This window comes from Heliangelus exortis, chromosome 6, assembly GCF_036169615.1.
Source record: "Heliangelus exortis chromosome 6, bHelExo1.hap1, whole genome shotgun sequence".
Classification (NCBI taxonomy): Eukaryota; Metazoa; Chordata; class Aves; order Apodiformes; family Trochilidae; genus Heliangelus; species Heliangelus exortis.
The window spans coordinates 1,488,925-1,506,428 of NC_092427.1; the positions used below are offsets into that span (position 1 = coordinate 1,488,925).

The 17,504-nt window shown below is 44.5% G+C and overlaps 1 protein-coding gene across 8 annotated transcripts in view; it reads left to right on the plus strand.

Moving 5' to 3' along the window:
* The window catches only part of CACNB4 (calcium voltage-gated channel auxiliary subunit beta 4), a 90,084-nt gene that overhangs the window by 47,326 nt on the left and 25,254 nt on the right, over positions 1-17,504 (plus strand). For all 8 annotated transcript variants that reach the window (XR_011726431.1, XR_011726432.1, XM_071746352.1 and 5 more), the window contains 2 exons: positions 14,956-15,075; positions 15,428-15,550. Coding sequence is in view for 6 of the 8 variants with exons in the window: in XM_071746352.1 (XP_071602453.1) it covers positions 14,956-15,075; positions 15,428-15,550 (243 nt within the window). In the remaining 2 variants the exon portion in view is untranslated. The remainder of the gene's footprint in view (positions 1-14,955; positions 15,076-15,427; positions 15,551-17,504) is intronic.

The following is a 17,504-nucleotide window of genomic DNA, read 5'->3' on the forward strand; positions in this document are numbered from 1 at the left end:
GACTTTCAGATTCTGGTTGATCATCTTTGGATGCTTTTCTTTTTCTCTGCTGGATATTTTTCTGTGCCTTTAGCCCAGGCTCTGACTTCAGTCAAGTGTCCCAGCCATTCCTGCCTTTGTGGTTACATTTTTGTGCAGATTTATGGGGCATTAGCAGAACCCCTGACAGCAGTAACTTCTTTGTTTGGGTTTTGTTTGGGGTTTTTTTTAACAGATGAACCTCTTCTGGACTATCCCAAAATAATGGCAAAAGCTTTAGACCAAAATAAGCATTTTAAATCTTGTCAGCTCCTGACAGATTCCATTCCTGACAAGACTTTTGTTTTTATTGCTGTCACTGAAGAACAATGTCCAGGTCCTGTGTGCTGCTGCTGTAAATTTGTGTTATTGATGCATGAGAGAATTTTGATAGAGAAGGAGATTTTTGCACAGAATGAGATCTTCAGTGTCTTCCTCAGTTACTGCTTTTGTCAAATCAGAGAGGTTGTGGGTGTGCTAGTGATTTGTAAAGGATTTTTTTCTTGGTTGAAATGCTTATTGGATGCTAGTAAGAAGGAATATTAAATTATTGCTTCTCCTAAGCCATTTAATTAAGAATCCAGTTTGAGATAATACTGGAGGCAGTTATTAAAGAAAAATAACAACAACAAAAACACACACAAAAAAAACCCCACCAAGAAAAAGTATTTTGTCTTTGATTTTCTGATTTTTAACTCTCTAAATAACTATCAAATACGGCTGCACTATGTAAGATTGAAATAGCTTGTCCTCAGCTCATGGCAGTTATAAGAATTTGGGAAAATATGTTCAGCCCATGCTGTATATAAAAAAAAATATTTACAGTGTCTGGAGTTTAGGTATAACCTAAGGTTTTGGGCTGTTCCCTCTCCCTGGATTTGCATTTCTACCTGGCATAACTGAGTACATCCTGAACATATGGAGAGACTGTTGAGCCAGTGGCATTCCAAGATATTTAAAAAAAAAACAACCCAACAAATTTTGATATTTATTTGTGCTTCTGATCTCTCCAAAATAAACTGCTGTTTGTTTGTTGCAAAACACCTGAGCATAAGATTTTCAACACTTTCCCTGATAGCCCAAGAGGTAACAGTAATCAATATGGTGACAGTCAGCAAATGGCACTGGTGGGGATTTTTTTTCCTGCTTTTTTTTTTGTAGCAGTGCTAAACACCCCCCCTTGGTCTCTTGGTGGGGGGTACCTGAGCTCCACTGCTACTCAGCAGGGCAGGCAGGGAATTGAGCAGAACTGCTGGAGTTGGGCACAGCTTCCATCCCTACTGCTGTGAAGTCCCATCCAGGCAGTGGGCAGCAAAGTACAGGCTGTAACAACCCCGAGGTCCTAGAAAGTCCTTGGAGTCCTGGATTGATTACAGCAGTGAAGTTCCATAAAGTGGTGCTCAGATATTACCTCTGTAGGTGATAGCAAGATGCCCTTTCACTTCCATTTTGCTCTCAGCATGTGGAGATTGCAGGTTGCAAGGTTTTGGGGAAAAGAGTTGCTGTTTCCAGAGTGCATAGTAGTTAGAAAATTAGGGCTTTTACTTACAAAGATGTTTCTAGCAGTACTGAACAGCTTATTTGGAGTCCAGCAGTTGTGTGATTTGAGAACTTGGTCCTTGCTGCATGAAAAGTAAGAGATCAAGGCACCTGAAAAATAAAAAAAAAAAGGAAAGAAAGGAGTGAAAAATCTAAAAAGAAAAAGAAAAAAAGTAAAATGCTGTGTTTGTAAGCCTCATTTGTTAGTGTTGAAAACTGTTTCTCTAAGCCTCTGAGATGGGAAGGTTGTGGAAAGAAAAAGCCAATTAAAAACACAATACAGCAACACAACCTACTAAACCTTAGCCCAAACTCTATCAGTTGCTTGGCTTAAATTAAGCAGCATGAAATTAATTTCAACAATACCATAACAGCATGTCACAGTTCTTTCCCATTCACTGCACAGCATGAGTATTTTAAACAAAGTGATTTTCCTGTAATTTCATTGAATATTTTAAGTCTGTTTTGGGGGGTTTTGTGTGCCCTGGAAGGACCTCAGCAACACCTGTGAGAGGTGGGCAAAAGCAGAGGGGGTGGGATGACTTCAGAGGAGATCACTGCCACCTCAAATAAAAACTTGTCACAGCAGAGAGCTGCAGTCCTCTGGGTAACAAGTGGAGCTTGGCTGCCCACCAGGTTTCTTTGGTGAAGGAACACAAAGCATGTGCTGGATGGAATTTGATTTCTGAGGTGTGTTTCTGACACACTTAATGGGTAATGGCAAAGCCAAGCACTCCTCTGCTTGAGCACCACTGCTGGGCCTCTGCTTTGGGCTGAGGAGTGAGACAGTTCAGCGTGCTCTAAACCACTTCTGTATGAAAAAATCAAGGAATATTCAGGGTTATTTTGGTTGCAGAAAACCTGGTGGTGTGGGAGGTGGTGATGCCGCGCTAGAAGAAACTCGGGATGCTGCAGTGCTAAAAAAAATCCTTAAAAATGATGATTTGCTTTAATTTCACTGTTTGGATTAGGAAAAGCATGTGGTGAAGACAGACAGGTGGTTAGGATCCTCTTGTCAGTGAGGCCTGGAGGGAAATTCTACTTTTCCCTCATGTTTACCATACTTTGAAGGTCACTGTATTGAGCATTCCTGCTTTCAGGGCTGAAGTCTTGTGCAGCCCGAGGAGAGATGGACTGTGTTTTGGAAAAGTTGAAAAAAAAAATCCTTTTAGTCAATGAATGGGAGAAGATAATTGAGATCCATCCTTTGACACTTCTTACCCTTCCCAACACTGCCAGGTCAGCACAAAGGGTGCTGTGCAGAAGAGGTGAGAAGGAGGGAGGTGGTGACAAGGGGCCAAGCTCCACTCCTTGTCTCTCAGCCTCTTGGCAATGTGATCCTGTGAGGCTCTTCTGGGCACAGCAGATTGCAGGGGCAGCAATTTGAGAGCAGTGGCAATCTGGCTCTCCCTCCCTGCTTTGTTTCTGTGCCATCCACTCCTGCACTCGGGCCCTGGTTACTAAAATAAGGTCCCTCCTGCACTGTGAAATAAAAACTGGAGGTCACAGTGCACACTGAGGAACCTGAATGTCAGCTGTCCATGTGCTGCTAAACAGTCCTGGAAGGAGAATGAACTTACCTTTTCTATCCAACCTCTCTATTTCTTCCTTTTTCTAAAGGAATCAGCCAAAATAACACCTATGCTCAGGCACAGAGGAAAGTGTAAGTAACAGACTCTGCCTGGTCACATCCAGCTCCCCCTGTGATTTAGTTTCTGAGAACCAGATGGCAGTCTGGGCACCAGAAGAAAAATAGGGGCAGAGTGAGAAAAGAAATTTCAAATATTTTAAGTTTTCAAGGCTCTTTTTCTTCCAGTGAGCAGTTTGAGGAATGCTGGGTTCTTGTTCACATAACAAGTGATCACAAATTTAAATTCTAATTCATACTTCTTTTCTTACCCATCACAAGGCAGTCTGGTCACCAGAACTAAAATAGGGGCAGAGTTAGAAAAGAAATTTCAAATATTTTAAGTTTTCAAGGCTCTTTTTCCTTCCAGTGAGCAGTTTGAGGAGTGCTGGGTTCTTGTTCATGTAACAAGTGATCAGAAATTTAAATTCTAATTCATACTTCTTTTCTTACCCATCACAAGGCAGTCTGGTCACCAGAACTAAAATAGGGGCAAAGTTAGAAAAGAAATTTCAAATATTTTAAGTTTTCAAGGCTCTTTTTCCTTCCAGTGAGCAGTTTGAGGAGTGCTGGGTTCTTGTTCATGTAACAAGTGATCAGAAATTTAAATTCTAATTCATACTTCTTTTCTTACCCATCACAAGGCAGTCTGGTCACCAGAACTAAAATAGGGGCAAAGTTAGAAAAGAAATTTCAAATATTTTAAGTTTTCAAGGCTCTTTTTTCTTCTGGTGAGCAGTTTGAGGAGTGCTAGGTTCTTGTTCACGTAACAAGTGATCAGAAATTTAAACTCTAATTTTTACTTCTTATCCATCACAAGGCAGTCTGGTCACCAGAACTAAAATAGGGGCAAAGTTAGAAAAGAAATTTCAAATATTTTAAGTTTTCAAGGCTCTTTGAGGAGTGCTGGGTTCTTGTTCATGTAACAAGTGATCAGAAATTTAAATTCTAATTCATACTTCTTTTCTTACCCATCACAAGGCTTCTAGATAAAAATCAGCTGTGTCCAGAGCTCCTACTTGATTTGTGCCAGCTGATCTTTGGCAAAAGTTGGTGAAGGCTTATCCAGCTCACACAGAGGAGGTTTTGAGGCTTGAGGTGTTGGGCTTTTTCTGGTCCTTTGCTGAGAATAAATTCCATGCAGAGGAAGGTAAGCAAGGTGAAGGGGGCAGCAAGGGGGAAGAGATTTGAGGATGAAAGGACAAAATTGCAACTGTCAGATGAAATTGGTGAACTTTGCTGAACTGTAAGAGGTCACTGAAAGCCAGGTATGGAGGGAGAGGAGCTGGGTATGTTTGGGCATCATCTGTGGGAGGTCAGAACTGGCTCAGAAATGTGAGGGGAAAACTGCAGCTTCTCCCAGCTGCAAGTTTTCAGTGCTGGTATTTTGGAAAGCTTCAAGCTGGAATAGTTTCCTAGTAGATTGGTGGGCAGTACTGTGTTTAAATACCCCACATGGCTGTTACTTCAGGATCTTAAATGCTCCTAAACCTGTGGCAATGACAGGATACTTGTTATTCAGCTCACTGTAAAGGAATCAGTGCTGATTTACAGATCCACGGTGGCCTCTGCTCAGAGCTGAAATAAGTTTCAGAGAGCAGTTCCCAGGCAGGGCAGAGGCAGCCTGGGTATCACAAGGACAACCTGGGGATAGGAGAGCACCAGAGAGAGAAAATAATGCAAGGATTGATAAAGAGGAAAGTGAAATGGGAATGCACTTGAGCAGCATGAAATAAGGGGAGAAATGGGAGCCAATCCCCTTGTAGATCAGCATAGGAAAACTTCTGTAATATTCCAGACCTGCTGCTTGTTTGTCCTGTGTGTCTCTGGCTCCAGGACACTGCACTTGGAGCAGAAGAGATCTCTGAGAACATGGGAAGGGAGAGCCTGGGGGAGCTGCTCAGAAATACACCACATTATTTCAGGACTTCCCTGGCTGGAGCCTTCATGCTGTACATCTGAGGAAGCATTGTGGCAGACCACATATGGTAAACACAGATTAAACATGTGTGGTTGGCAACATGATTGAGTTGAGTTTGGGGGCAATATTTGTCTCTCTTTTTTTCTTTTTTTCTTTTTTTTTTTTTTCCCCCCCTGAAGACTTAGGGAACATTTTTGGGGACAGATACAGACATCTTCCCAGAAGAGCTCATTTAGGATACCAGGTGCAATTTTATCAGCTGGTGTATTATTATCAGGTGTCATAAACCCAGCAGTTGCAGCTTCCCCAGAGCCTTGGGAAGATCACTCTGTATGTTGAAGAGCCAAAATAATTAGGAAAAAAAAAAAGCAGTGCCTCTATACTGTTGTAGCTTTAGTTTGGTGCCTTTTATCACTGAAAAAACCACCTTGTTATTATTTTTTTCTCTGCTGGGTCTTCTGAGTAGCTTCCATGAACAAGAGGGACCAGCTGCAGAGACTGAAGCAGAATTCAGGCTGGAGGTGTTCAGCTGTTGATTAAATCACACTTCTAACTGCAAGCAACTGGTGTAAAACACAGACCAGAGCATTGCCAGACAGTTCTTTGCTCTTTTATGGTTGAATTAAAAAAACCCAAAACAACAGCAACAGTTTGAAAGGTTGGTGGTATTGTTGAAATTTTGTGGTTTGGACAAATTTTTGGAGAAAAACTTTATGAGCATGTAGCTACCTGTCTGGCTGTGATCTTCACCTTTCAGTTTGCTTGGAGACTGTGGAAGAAGTGCTTTGGGTGTTCCTTTGTGTGGGAAGATCTGAATTTAAACTCTTTTTTTTTGGAGGGGGAGAAAAATCCTCACCCTAAATTAAAAAGTGATTGATTTAGAGGGAGGGGCTAGAAAAAAGAAGAGCTGATATTTGTGTCTGTGAATGCCATGGGCTGATTCTGGCAGAAACAACTTCTGAGTTTACAGTTGTTTATAAAATAAGAAATTATCTGTCAGAATGGGGAAAGTTTACAACAACAATATATTCAGTGACCACTACCTCAAGCTTCTTTTTCAGTCTGCATCCAACTGTAGACCTTTTCCTGGTGAATGTATTACTCCTGTAATGCAAGTCAGGCAAAATTTTCTGTTTCTTGCATTTTCATTTGAAAGCTGTAGTATTTTGGCAGTAAACTGATGCATTACTTTTTTAAAAAAACAGATTTCTTTGATGTAAAAACACAGTCTGTGCTGAACTGAAGGGAGCTTGAGAAGGGAAATGTGACTGCAAGTTTTTAAGTTTGGGAGGGGGAAAATAAAGAGATCTTAAAAAGAAATGTTAGGACAATTGCTCTATTTTCTGATTATTAGTATGCAGAAAGAAAAAACAGGTTCTGACTGCTTAGGAATTTCCAGATTGCTGAGACACCTAATGAGTTGTCTTAAATAAATTTAGGAAACATACAAAAGGAAATAAGTACTGAGCATCTAAGTCTGAAATCACAACTCAGTGTAAAACGTGTATGCAGCTGGCTTGGGTGTGTGTGTCAGTTATCCAGGAAGAAAATTATTTGGTTGGGAACTGAACCTTGTCCTGTTTGGTCTCTCATGGCACATTCATACTGTCTCAGATGTGAATTTGTGAAGAAGTTTTACTGAACTGCTTCCCTGCTCCTTAACCAGACCTTATTATTTAACATTTCAGTAGCTGCAGCAGATTTTGCAATTCTGTGGGGATATGAATGATTCTGGAGGATATTAAAAGCACTGTTAATAGCAGAATGTGGCACTCAGTGCCATGGGCTGGGAACTGCAGCAGTAGTGGATCAAGGGTTGGACTTGATGATCTCTGAGGTCCCTTCCAACCCATCCAATTCTGTGATTCTATGAAAATAGGGGCTGTGCTGCCAGGGTGATCTCTGCACGTCCTTCTGCAAAACCTTTGTGTATAACAACATAAAGTGTAGATCATAGAATCATAGAATGGGCTGGGTTGGAAGGGACCTCAGAGCTCATCAAGTCCAACCCTTGCTCCACTCCCCCCGTGGTTCCCAGCCCATGGCACTGAGTGCCACATCCAGGCTCTTTGGAAATATCTCCAGGGATGGAGAATCCACCCCTTCCCTGGGCAGCCCATTCCAATGGCTGATCACCCTCTCCAGAAAGAAATTCTTTCTCATGTCCAACCTAAACCTCCCCTGGCACAACTTGAGACCTCTTGTGCCCTCTTGTCTTGCTGAGAGTTGCCTGGGAAAAGAGCCCAACCCCCCCCTGGCTCCAACCTCCTTTCAGGGAGTTGGAGAGAGTGATGAGGTCTCCCCTGAGCCTCCTCTTCTCCAGCCTCAACACCCCCAGCTCCCTCAGCCTCTCCTCACAGGATCTGTGCTGGATCCCTTCCCCAGCCCAGTTGCCTCCTTTGGACCTGCTCCAGCACCTCAATATCCTACAGATAAAGCAATGGGACCCTCGGGTGTGCCTGGAGCTCCCACCCAGCTCTGACTCCTCAGGACCCCTCTGCAGTGCTGGGCTGGGGAGGTGGTTCTGGCACACACAGGTCTGTCAGGTCCTGGCTGTGGTTGCAGGAAATGTTTTCATGCCAAACGAGGAGATGCCCACTGGGTTTGTGTTTGCCTCTTCATTACATCACCTGCCTGGGGATGAAATTTAGCTGCCAGGGCTGAGAAAGGGTGAGCACAGCTCTGGTCAGCAGTAGTGGCCTCTGGTGGTTGAAATGGGGTTTGGTTTTTTTTTTTTTTTTGAAAGTCCACAAGTTCTGGTTCCTGTTTTCATTGTAAAAATATATTAGCACTTTTCCTCTGTTTTTATGGCATAATTGCAATAGTCATTTCACTCTGTCAGTGAAACATTTTTCAGAAGAGGGAACAGTGCAGATCCTGTCACTTGCTTGTGGAGAGGCTCATCTGGTGCAGAGGGACTGCACAATGCACGTGGACCAGTGAGAAACAGGATTCATGTGGGGTCTTGCACTGAACTGCATCGAAAGTGAATTTTTCTGTGGTTTTTATTTTACAGTAAAACACCACATCATCCCTTCAACACACAAGGCATATGGCAGCATATGGCCCAGCAGCCAGCACTGTGCCTATTTATTCCCCTTTTGCTTTGTCAAGAACTTTGTCAGGTTCCTGGGAACTTGCTAAGGAGGTGCACAGCCTCGTGTGCAATGCACGTTGACCTCAATTCACACTGAAAGTTGCAGAGGAGTGAGGATATTTGGTCTTTTTTTCAGGTTGAGGCTCCAGTTCATGGTTAAAACATTGTGTGAAAGGCAGGGAGAGGATAAATAACCTCCCTGCTAGTGAAATCCAGCTTCCTCCTCTTGGTAGATACTTAGTTTTTTAGCTATTTCCACTGCCAGAGTGTGAAGGGACCTCAGCCCCAACACGGGACAGAGCTACAGTCTGGATTTAAATCAGCTTTAGGATATATCTTGTGTTTCTGAGCAGTGCTGGTGTCCTGGGTCACACTGAGCTCTGCCCCAGCTGTTGTTTTCCTTATTGGTGATGGGAGCAGAAATGACAATGTGGGTTCTTCTGGTTGCATTTTAGGGTGAATGGGTGAACAGAGCAATGGCTGCAGTGGAAAAGAAATGACAGAGCAGCAAAGAAAAACCAATCTGATCATAGTAATAACAACAGTAAACAAAAATTGTGTTGCTCAAACCTCACAGGATGTGGCAAATAGAAGGAGCCACCCCTCTGGTGGAGTTGCAGTGCCCTGCCTGTGCTTTTCTGGTCAGAGAAATGAGTTTTCTCTCATTATTTCCATGCACACACATGCCAAGCTCAGAAGTGCTGCACACAGGCAGTTCCAAAGACCTGTGCCACCAGGTCACTTGGGACAAATAATTCTCCCTAAACACATATCCTGAAAAATAGCCACCCATGTTTGTGGCAGGGGAGGCATGGCTCTTGTGGCCAAGATGTGGTTGCCCAGGGTGGGCTTTGTGGGCTGGTGCTGTGGCCAAGGGGCCTGTGGGCAGGCAGGGACAGCCACTCCTCTCTTCCCCAAGAAGAGGTTTGTAACCTCTTGTAAACCCAGGGTTTGTAACCCTGAGCTGAGCTCTGGCTGCTTGTGAGATCCCAGCTTTCTGCTCTGCTTTGGGAGGATGAAATCTGAGGATCTCATCTACGTGGCAGGAAGAATGTTCCCTGCCTGCTTCTGTTGGATGCTGTACTTGACACAGACAACTTTTTATTGCAGGATATGCTGAATGCATGTGGAGCAAAAAGGGGACTTGTGCAGAGGGACTGCACAATGCACATGGACCAGTGAGAAATAGGATTTATGTGGGGTCTTGCACTGAACTGCATTGAAAATGAATTTTTCTGTAGGTTTTTTTTGCATGGAGTCTTCCCCTCTTTGGTGCTGAGTAGTTGTGTCTGGGGTGGGTTGGAATGTGGTTTGAGCAAGGGCTACTCTGCTGCTTTCTGTGTTTCTATGGATGTCTGCTAGAAATTTTTTTGTTGATGTCCTGACCAATATAAAAGCAGTGGAGTGACCTCTGGTTCAGCTCCATGCTCTGCTGTGTGTTTATAACCTCTGTGTTCAGCATCAGGACAAGAACTTCAGGATCTCTGGGGCCTTTGCATCCTGTGTCTTGCAGGAGATGAAACCCCCATGAGCATCCAGAGACCTTTAGGGAACCTTGAAGGCACCAAGTGGGGTTCCTGGTGCCGGGAGGAGCTGAGAAGAGGCAAGGGTGAGGACAGGGTGGGAGAGGAGTGATCTGCTTTCTCCAGAAGTATTTGATGCTGTCCCCAGCTCTGATATTACTCAGACTCCAGCCAACCTTTCACAATAATTGGCTGCCTGGAGGTGCACTGCTGCTCGTGATGCTTTGTCATTTTAAAGGGCTATAGATTTTTCACAGTGTACTCACTGGTGCTGCAGAGGCATTTTTCATGTTCTCAGCTGACAATGCATGTGCATGAACAGAGCTAGGAGGGCTTTTCAGGGGCATGTCTGCTTTATTAAGCATGCTGATTGCCATGGGTGCCCAGGGTCTGCTTGTTCCTGGATGGAGATGCACTCCGGATGCCCGGAGCCAGTCCTGCCCGAGGAGAAGGATTCCTGCAATTAGTGCTGCCCTGTTGTCTTGCTTAATGGACAAGGCAGAAGCTTTTCCTTGGAGCAGGGTATGTTTTCAGAAATGCTTTCTGGGTTGTGATGGACTCTGCAGCACCCTAAATCTTTTCAAAAGGGGCTGCGTGTCATCTGGCTTACTGGAGCTCCTAATGGATTGGTGCTTTAATTGCAGAAGCTCTGTGACAGAGTGGTGCAAGTTATGGCTGGATCAGGGGAGAAAGCAATTCAGATCTCTGGATTTATGGCAGTTGGAAAGAAATCACTTGCAACCTCACTGAAGTTGTTACTTCTCTTTTTGCCTCTTCTGAAACCCTAGTAGCTAAAGGTTGGTATTTTCTTCAGCAAGCAGGAAGGCTGGAGCTGGCAGGCTGCTGTTTGTAGTGTCCAGGAGAAGGATGCATGTGAACTTTTCCTCCCCAAAGAGGCTAGGAATTAGGAATATTTTGATAATCTTTTCAGTCACCTCAGCATCTTTCAGCAGTCTCAGGTGTAGAACCAGTCAGCAAGAGGGACTGGTGATTTACCATCATTTTGTACTTGCTGAATAGTCAGATCCACTGCTCACTCTGCTTTACCCTTTTTCCCGGGCATTTTTTGGGGTTGCTTCAAACCTCAGTGTTTTTATCAAAGCTGAATTATACTAATTGATGAGAGAGGAAAATGAACGAGGGGGGAAATGATTAATAAACAGCAAGAAAAATTACTTCACAGGAGCCCAAAGTAAAAAGACTGAAATATGAAACAAGCCCTTTATAGCCTTGAATAATATAGTTATCTAGCAAAGCCTGTTTCCTACAGATTGTCAAATCTGGTGTATGCTTGAACTCTTTGGATATGTTCCCACTTCCCTGTGTCTCCCAGGGGCTTGTGAGGTTGAGGTTGGGTAACCCTTAGGATGAAGACTGATCCTTGAAAATTATGTGTGAATGTGAAACCGTGGGCATCTGTGCAACACCCTGTATTATCAACTCACTGCTGGGAGCAAGAGGAGAATGAAGAAATGAAAATGTCTCTCTTGATTAAGTGTTGGTGTACAGGAAAAGATGGGGAATGCCACCTTTCCTCTGCTTTCTCTCACTTCCCTGAGACTACTGACAGAATTTGGTTTCATTGCACGGTCAGGAAGTCACTTCCAGCTTCTGAGCTGCAACAAGAGCGTGGATGTGTCATAGGATTTAGGACCAGCACATTTATTGCAGCTTAAATAAATAGGAGCTGTTAGTCCAGAACTTCATTGCACTTGGTTCTGCTCAGGCAGGAGTGTTTGTCTTGGCTTGTTGCACAGTATTCTGACAATATTGCACAACAGTGCTGTCAGTATTTTGATCTTCGACCAAAGATTGTGAACAGAACCAAAAATTACACACAGTACATTTTGGTCTGTGCACAGCTGGAAAAAAAAAGAGTCCAAAGTGAGACTTGTGAGGATAACAAGGTTCATTTTTAATGCATGGGCTGCTTGTCTGGTAGTAGTTCCCTCAATCAGATCCTGAGTCCCACTTTGTCAGCAGCATCACTGCTACCCACAAGTGCCCCTTGGCTGGTGAATGAAGGCTGCAAAAATTGGGCTGGGAAGGCAGAGAGGTGGCTTGCAAGGTAAATGAGCCCTGAGGGCTGAGCAGTCTGGCTCAGGGACTGAGCTGAGGAAAGCAAACCTTCACCTTCCTGGGTCCCCTGCTCCAAGTGATGGTGACACTGGTGTTTTTGGCCCGTGCTCAGGGCACCTTGCTGCATGCCAGGCTGCATTATTTCCCTCAGACTGCTTGTTCTGTCAGCTTACAGAGTGCTGCCTGCTTCCCAGTGTGGTGCTGCAGTTCAGCATCCTGTGAGTCCCAGTCCCGGGGCTGCAGCTCCCAGTTAAGCCCCGTGCTCTCTGGCATGACTTGCAGGAGAGGGGGTCCTGCCTGTCCCTGTCACTGGGGTACAGGCAGGGATAGCACTGAGCCTGGGCTGGCCTTGCAGTATCAGCTGCTTTGGTTAAGACTGCTTTGTTCTGACAGCATTAAATAGGTCAGTGCTCAGACACAGACCATTAAAAGCCAGGATGGGAGACTGTCCATCCAGCTTAGGTGTCTGTGTCCATTAAATTGCCTTACAGACACTGAGTGACAGCCAGGGGACTTGAATAAATGCACAGATAGAGGCTGTGCCCTTCTTGTTCCCCATTGTCCTATCCAGATGATTTCTGCAGTCCAGCTGCACATGGCATAGAATCATAGAATCACAGAACTGGCTGGGTTGGAAGGGACCTCAGAGCTCATCAAGTCCAACCCTTGCTCCACTCCCCCCGTGGTTCCCAGCCCATGGCACTGAGTGCCACATCCAGGCTCTTTGGAAATATCTCCAGGGATGGAGAATCCACCCCTTCCCTGGGCAGCCCATTCCAATGGCTGAGCACCCTCTCCAGAAAGAAATTCTTTCTCATGTCCAACCTAAACCTCCCCTGGCACAACTTGAGACCTCTTGTGCCCTCTTGTCTTGCTGAGAGTTGCCTGGGAAAAGAGCCCAACCCCCCCCTGGCTCCAACCTCCTTTCAGGGAGTTGGAGAGAGTGATGAGGTCTCCCCTGAGCCTCCTCTTCTCCAGCCTCAACACCCCAAGCTCCCTCAGCCTCTCCTCATAGGATCTGTGCTGGATCCCTTCCCCAGCCCAGTTGCCTCCTTTGGACCTGCTCCAGCACCTCAATCTCCTTCCTGAGCTGAGGGGCCCAGAACTGGACACAGTGTCCTGTGCCTTGTTCTCACACATCTTCCAGTACCCAGGCACTGAAGGGGGAAATGAAGGGTCAGGGAGCAGGGGGGTGAGGAACTGTGCTGCTGCTCTGGGTGACAGCAGTGGGGGCTTTGTCTCAGGCTTCAGGCATGGCAGGATCTGGTGTGTTCCCCTTGCAGTGTGTCAGGCCAGGTGGGACTAAAACCTTGGAAAGAAGCCCATTCCTACTGCAAGATGTTATTTGTGTTATTACGCTTTTTGATTTATTATTTGGACAGTGCTGTTACTTCCCCATTTTCCTTTCTGCCACTCTTTGCTGTCTGTAAGGAGGAAAAGGTGATGATCACCAGCTACAAAGCATTTTGTGTCTTGAGCTTTTTGTGGGCAGTAAATGAGAAGCTGCTCTGTCTTTGCAACTTCTGGTCTATTGGGTTTTTATTCTCTAATTGCTTCAAGCAGTGCAGACCCCAGCATGGAGGACAGGCTGGAATTTTAGGGCTAGAACAGCTGACCACCTGAATTCCATCTCCCACTGATAACCTTCACCTTCAGTCACTGAACAGAGATGGAGTTTGGAGTAGAAGGGCAGGCAGGGGGTCTCCTGGTGCCCCTCTTCTTTAGGTGTGATGAGCTGGTATGGTCAGGGAAGGCACTGGGGCTCTTAAGTTCTGATCTTGCTTCCGAGATGGAGAGGAATAAGTGGGTGCAGAGCTGGCCCTGTGGCAGTGCTGAGTTCCTGTGGTCTCTGCTACATCCCAAAGGAAGCAGGAGGAAGAGCAGCATCCCTGGCTTCCCAGCCTGCAAAAACCCTGTGCTGCTGCCAGCTTCTGCTCTGCTGGTTTTCCTCCTGGGGATGTCAGACTGGATGTCAGCCCCCTGGAGATGGCCCTGCAGACACAGAGGTGCTCACCCCTCCTGGCTCTGTGGGTGCTGTTCTGGGAAGGGATTTTTCTGCTCTGTTAGGATGGAATCTCTGTGCTGGATGTGTTAGGGAAATCCTGTTCTTGCCACAGAGGAAAGCTGCCCTCCCCAGTGCCATGCTTGTGGCCAAGTTGGGAGTTATGTGACAAGAAGAGAGCATATGCTCAGCAGTGGTTCATTGCCAGGAGCCTTCTAATGGATGTGTGTTCACATCAATATTGAAAAATCTGTTAGTTGACACGGGGAGGATGAATCTTTCTCTTGTAGATTACATAGAATCTGTGTCCCTGCACTGCGGGGTGTGAATCAATTTAAGGAAAAGAAACTGAAAGACATAATGCTGTAGAATGGCTCTTCTGGAGCACATCTAAAGTTACAGATTTTGGAGCTCTGTAGATATATAAATAAACACACAGATACTGCCTCCGGTTTGCTGCTGGAAATGTAATAACAGAAATTATTTATTGTAGCTCAGCTTTATATACTGGATTCTTCAGCAGTCACTACCAGCCTGGCCAAGTGCTGGAAGCCAGAACCTGGGTAGGGTGGGATTGCTGCCTCTCCCCATGGCATCAGCCACCTTTTGTGTTGCCCTGCTGAGCAGCTCTTGATAATGTGACTTTTGCCTCTTTTTTTCCCTCTTCTTGGAGCACAGAACAAAGCTTTATCCCCAGCAGGGAGGGAAGTACTCAGGCAGTGGTGCTGGACTTGCAGGGAGGGGTGATCCTACCCAAGCTTTCTAATACCTTTATTATCTTTGATGTGACCTAACCCTTGGCAATCTTGAATCCAACGTTGCCAAACAGGATTTAAATATTATAAAGATATCTGGACAGTGCCTGACAACTGAGCTGTATTTCACTGTGTCAATAAGAACGTGAAGAGATGAAAAGTGGGGAGGTTTTTCTTGGGATTTTTGTCTTTTGAGTTAGTGCACCTGATGAGTAAAGGCAGGCTATTTCTCTGCCAAATTCTGTACATTTTTTTGTGTGTGTGAGCAACAATGTGTAAAACTCCCTCAAAGAAATTTAGAAGCAAGTATTTTTAAAGTGTTTCATGAATGTGACTGGGGAGGGGCTTTGTGTTTCTTGCATCTGTTTTCTTAGTGACATGGATTTAATTTCAGGGCTCAGCAGATTCCTACACAAGCAGACCCTCAGACTCTGATGTCTCTTTGGAAGAAGACAGGGAAGCAATCCGCCAAGAAAGAGAGCAGCAAGCAGCTATACAGCTTGAGAGGGCCAAGGTGTGTTCTTTCAGCTTTAATTATAATGAAGTTGTGGCTTTTATCTTTTGCCTCCTGTTAAAATTCCCCCTGCTGATTTGTAGTGATGATGCTGTCTTCTGAAATAGTTTGGCAGTTGGGTGCAGTTACCTGCAGACAAGGTGTTTGGGGGGAATACAGTGTAAATACTTCTGTATAAATGAGGATCTTCTCTAGTGAGCTGAACTCTGCTGCCTGATGTGAAATTCTTAGGTCTGAATTTTGGTGTATTTGGCAAATGTCCTCTGCTAGATTTTTCAGTAATTTGGTACAACAAATCCCTTCTTGATTCAGAAAAGTTTCCCCTCTTTGTGATGTGTGTTTCTATTTGTAGTCCAAACCAGTAGCATTTGCTGTTAAGACAAATGTGAGTTATTGTGGAGCTCTGGATGAAGATGTTCCTGTCCCAAGCACTGCCATCTCCTTTGATGCCAAGGACTTCCTACACATTAAAGAGGTAAAACCACAGAAGCAGTAAAAGGAAATAATTCTGCATGCCAAGGGCTACCATTTGAACAATCAGGTCTGTCCCAAGTCCACGTCTTGGCATTCTGTGAGCTTTTTTCCATGATCTAAGTGACCAGGATTGCATCACCACTGACCTGTGAGCCTTGCTGAGGGCTTAGCAGAGTTTCTTTAGTTAAAGATGAAACTTTCACCTCGCCTAAAGCTGTGGCTGTAGCTCAGCAGGATTTGGGGCATGGTTGCCCATGCTAGAATCCATAGCTTGCATGGAAAAAAAGCCTTGCAGAACCTGTTTTTCAAGGATCTGGTAGGCTTGCTTGGATGGAACAAACATGGTTCCAGATTTTAGAACAGTGCTAAACTAGGTAAGAAGTAAGGTCACCCTCCTGACAGGATGAAACAGCAGCAGCAAGTGATGAGCTGCTATATTGAGAATGTGTCCTGTATGTCTCATCTGTCATTTTACAAGACTGTGCATGATGTGCTTGCTTCAAAGATGAAGTGGCAACAATTACTGACAACACAGAGGAAGAAATCATGGGCTTGGCAGCCAATGGGGATGAACTGTAATCCTCCCACATGCTGAATGCAAAGAATAACATATGGGAGGTAGTGACCTCATGCAGATCACCTGCTGCAGCACCATCCTGCCTGCTGCTCAGATCTGCTCAGCATTCACTGATCCTGATCTGAGGGCTGGAAACACCCCTCAGAGGTCCACGAGCTGCTAATGGAACAAAGATTCCCACATTCAAGCCATACACCTAGAACCAAACCAGAGGGGGTAATGCTGGTGGGACTCAGGTTTTACAGAGGTTTGCAGATTTCACTGCTCTGCAGCAGCAAAACACAGTTCTGTTGACTCAAGCAGAAGCATCTTTTAAGATGAAGCTTTGCACACTGAAACAGGGTCATAACAGCCTAAAGAATATGTTCTTTAAAAGTTGAAATGATAAAATAATGGAACCTCTTCCGTAAGTAACAGCTGTATAAAGAGGACAGGTTTAAAAGATCAGGGTGTGAGGATAGCTGTATACATTAATATTTGTGTTTATGTGGATTAATGGAAAGGGTAATTTAAATTTCAACAATGTTGAGGCTCTGGATGTTTCAGAGACTTCAGCTGAGCATCATTGTACCTTTGACAGCTATAATGTGGTAGTTATGTGCTTGAGAACTTAAATGTTGAGAATATGGAGACAAGAGAAATTATCATTATTGAGATTTCTGTGATAACTTTTTCCTAGAGGCATGCAGACAGAATTGGTAGACTCGTGCTGCTCTTAATGGCTTGAAAGTTGGTTGTGCAATAGAATGGGGTTTTATTGAACACTGAGGTGCCTAATAAAGCACAGCAGAGTATAAGATTTTTAGATGTTTTTCTTCAAAAGCTCTGCTGGCAGCCAGCTCCTACAAATCCTTTTCCATTACGACATCCACTACAATGCTGCTTTTCATTTTTCCATCATTCAAGTGAGGCCAAGCTTTCAATAATGTAGAAAAAACTTGGTTGATGATAAAATTAAATTTAATATGTTCAGTTATATAGTAAAGTTTCTTCCTAAAGGTGAATTTTGCTTCAGCTGTCATATATTTAAAAGGACATGCCTCCCAGGGGTTTACCTACCTCTAGGCAGCAGCACTATAAAACCCCATTTTTAGAGAGGTGTCACAACTCTGGTTAGAGCTCTGCCATAGCATTAAGTAGGTATGGGTTTGGTTCATTGCTGGAGCAGGTAAGTTTTCTATCTTGTCTTGGGTGGGTTGGTCTTTATTTTGGTTTCCAAAATGGTGTTTGTAGAGTTTTTCCACCACACAAGGTTTTTGTGAAGGAATAACTTTAGTAACACCCGTGCAAGTACTTGAAAAGGAAAAAGGAAAAATTATGGTGGTGATCTTTAGTGTAGACCATTAAATTTCACAAGAAGCCAGTAGCTTTTTTTTTT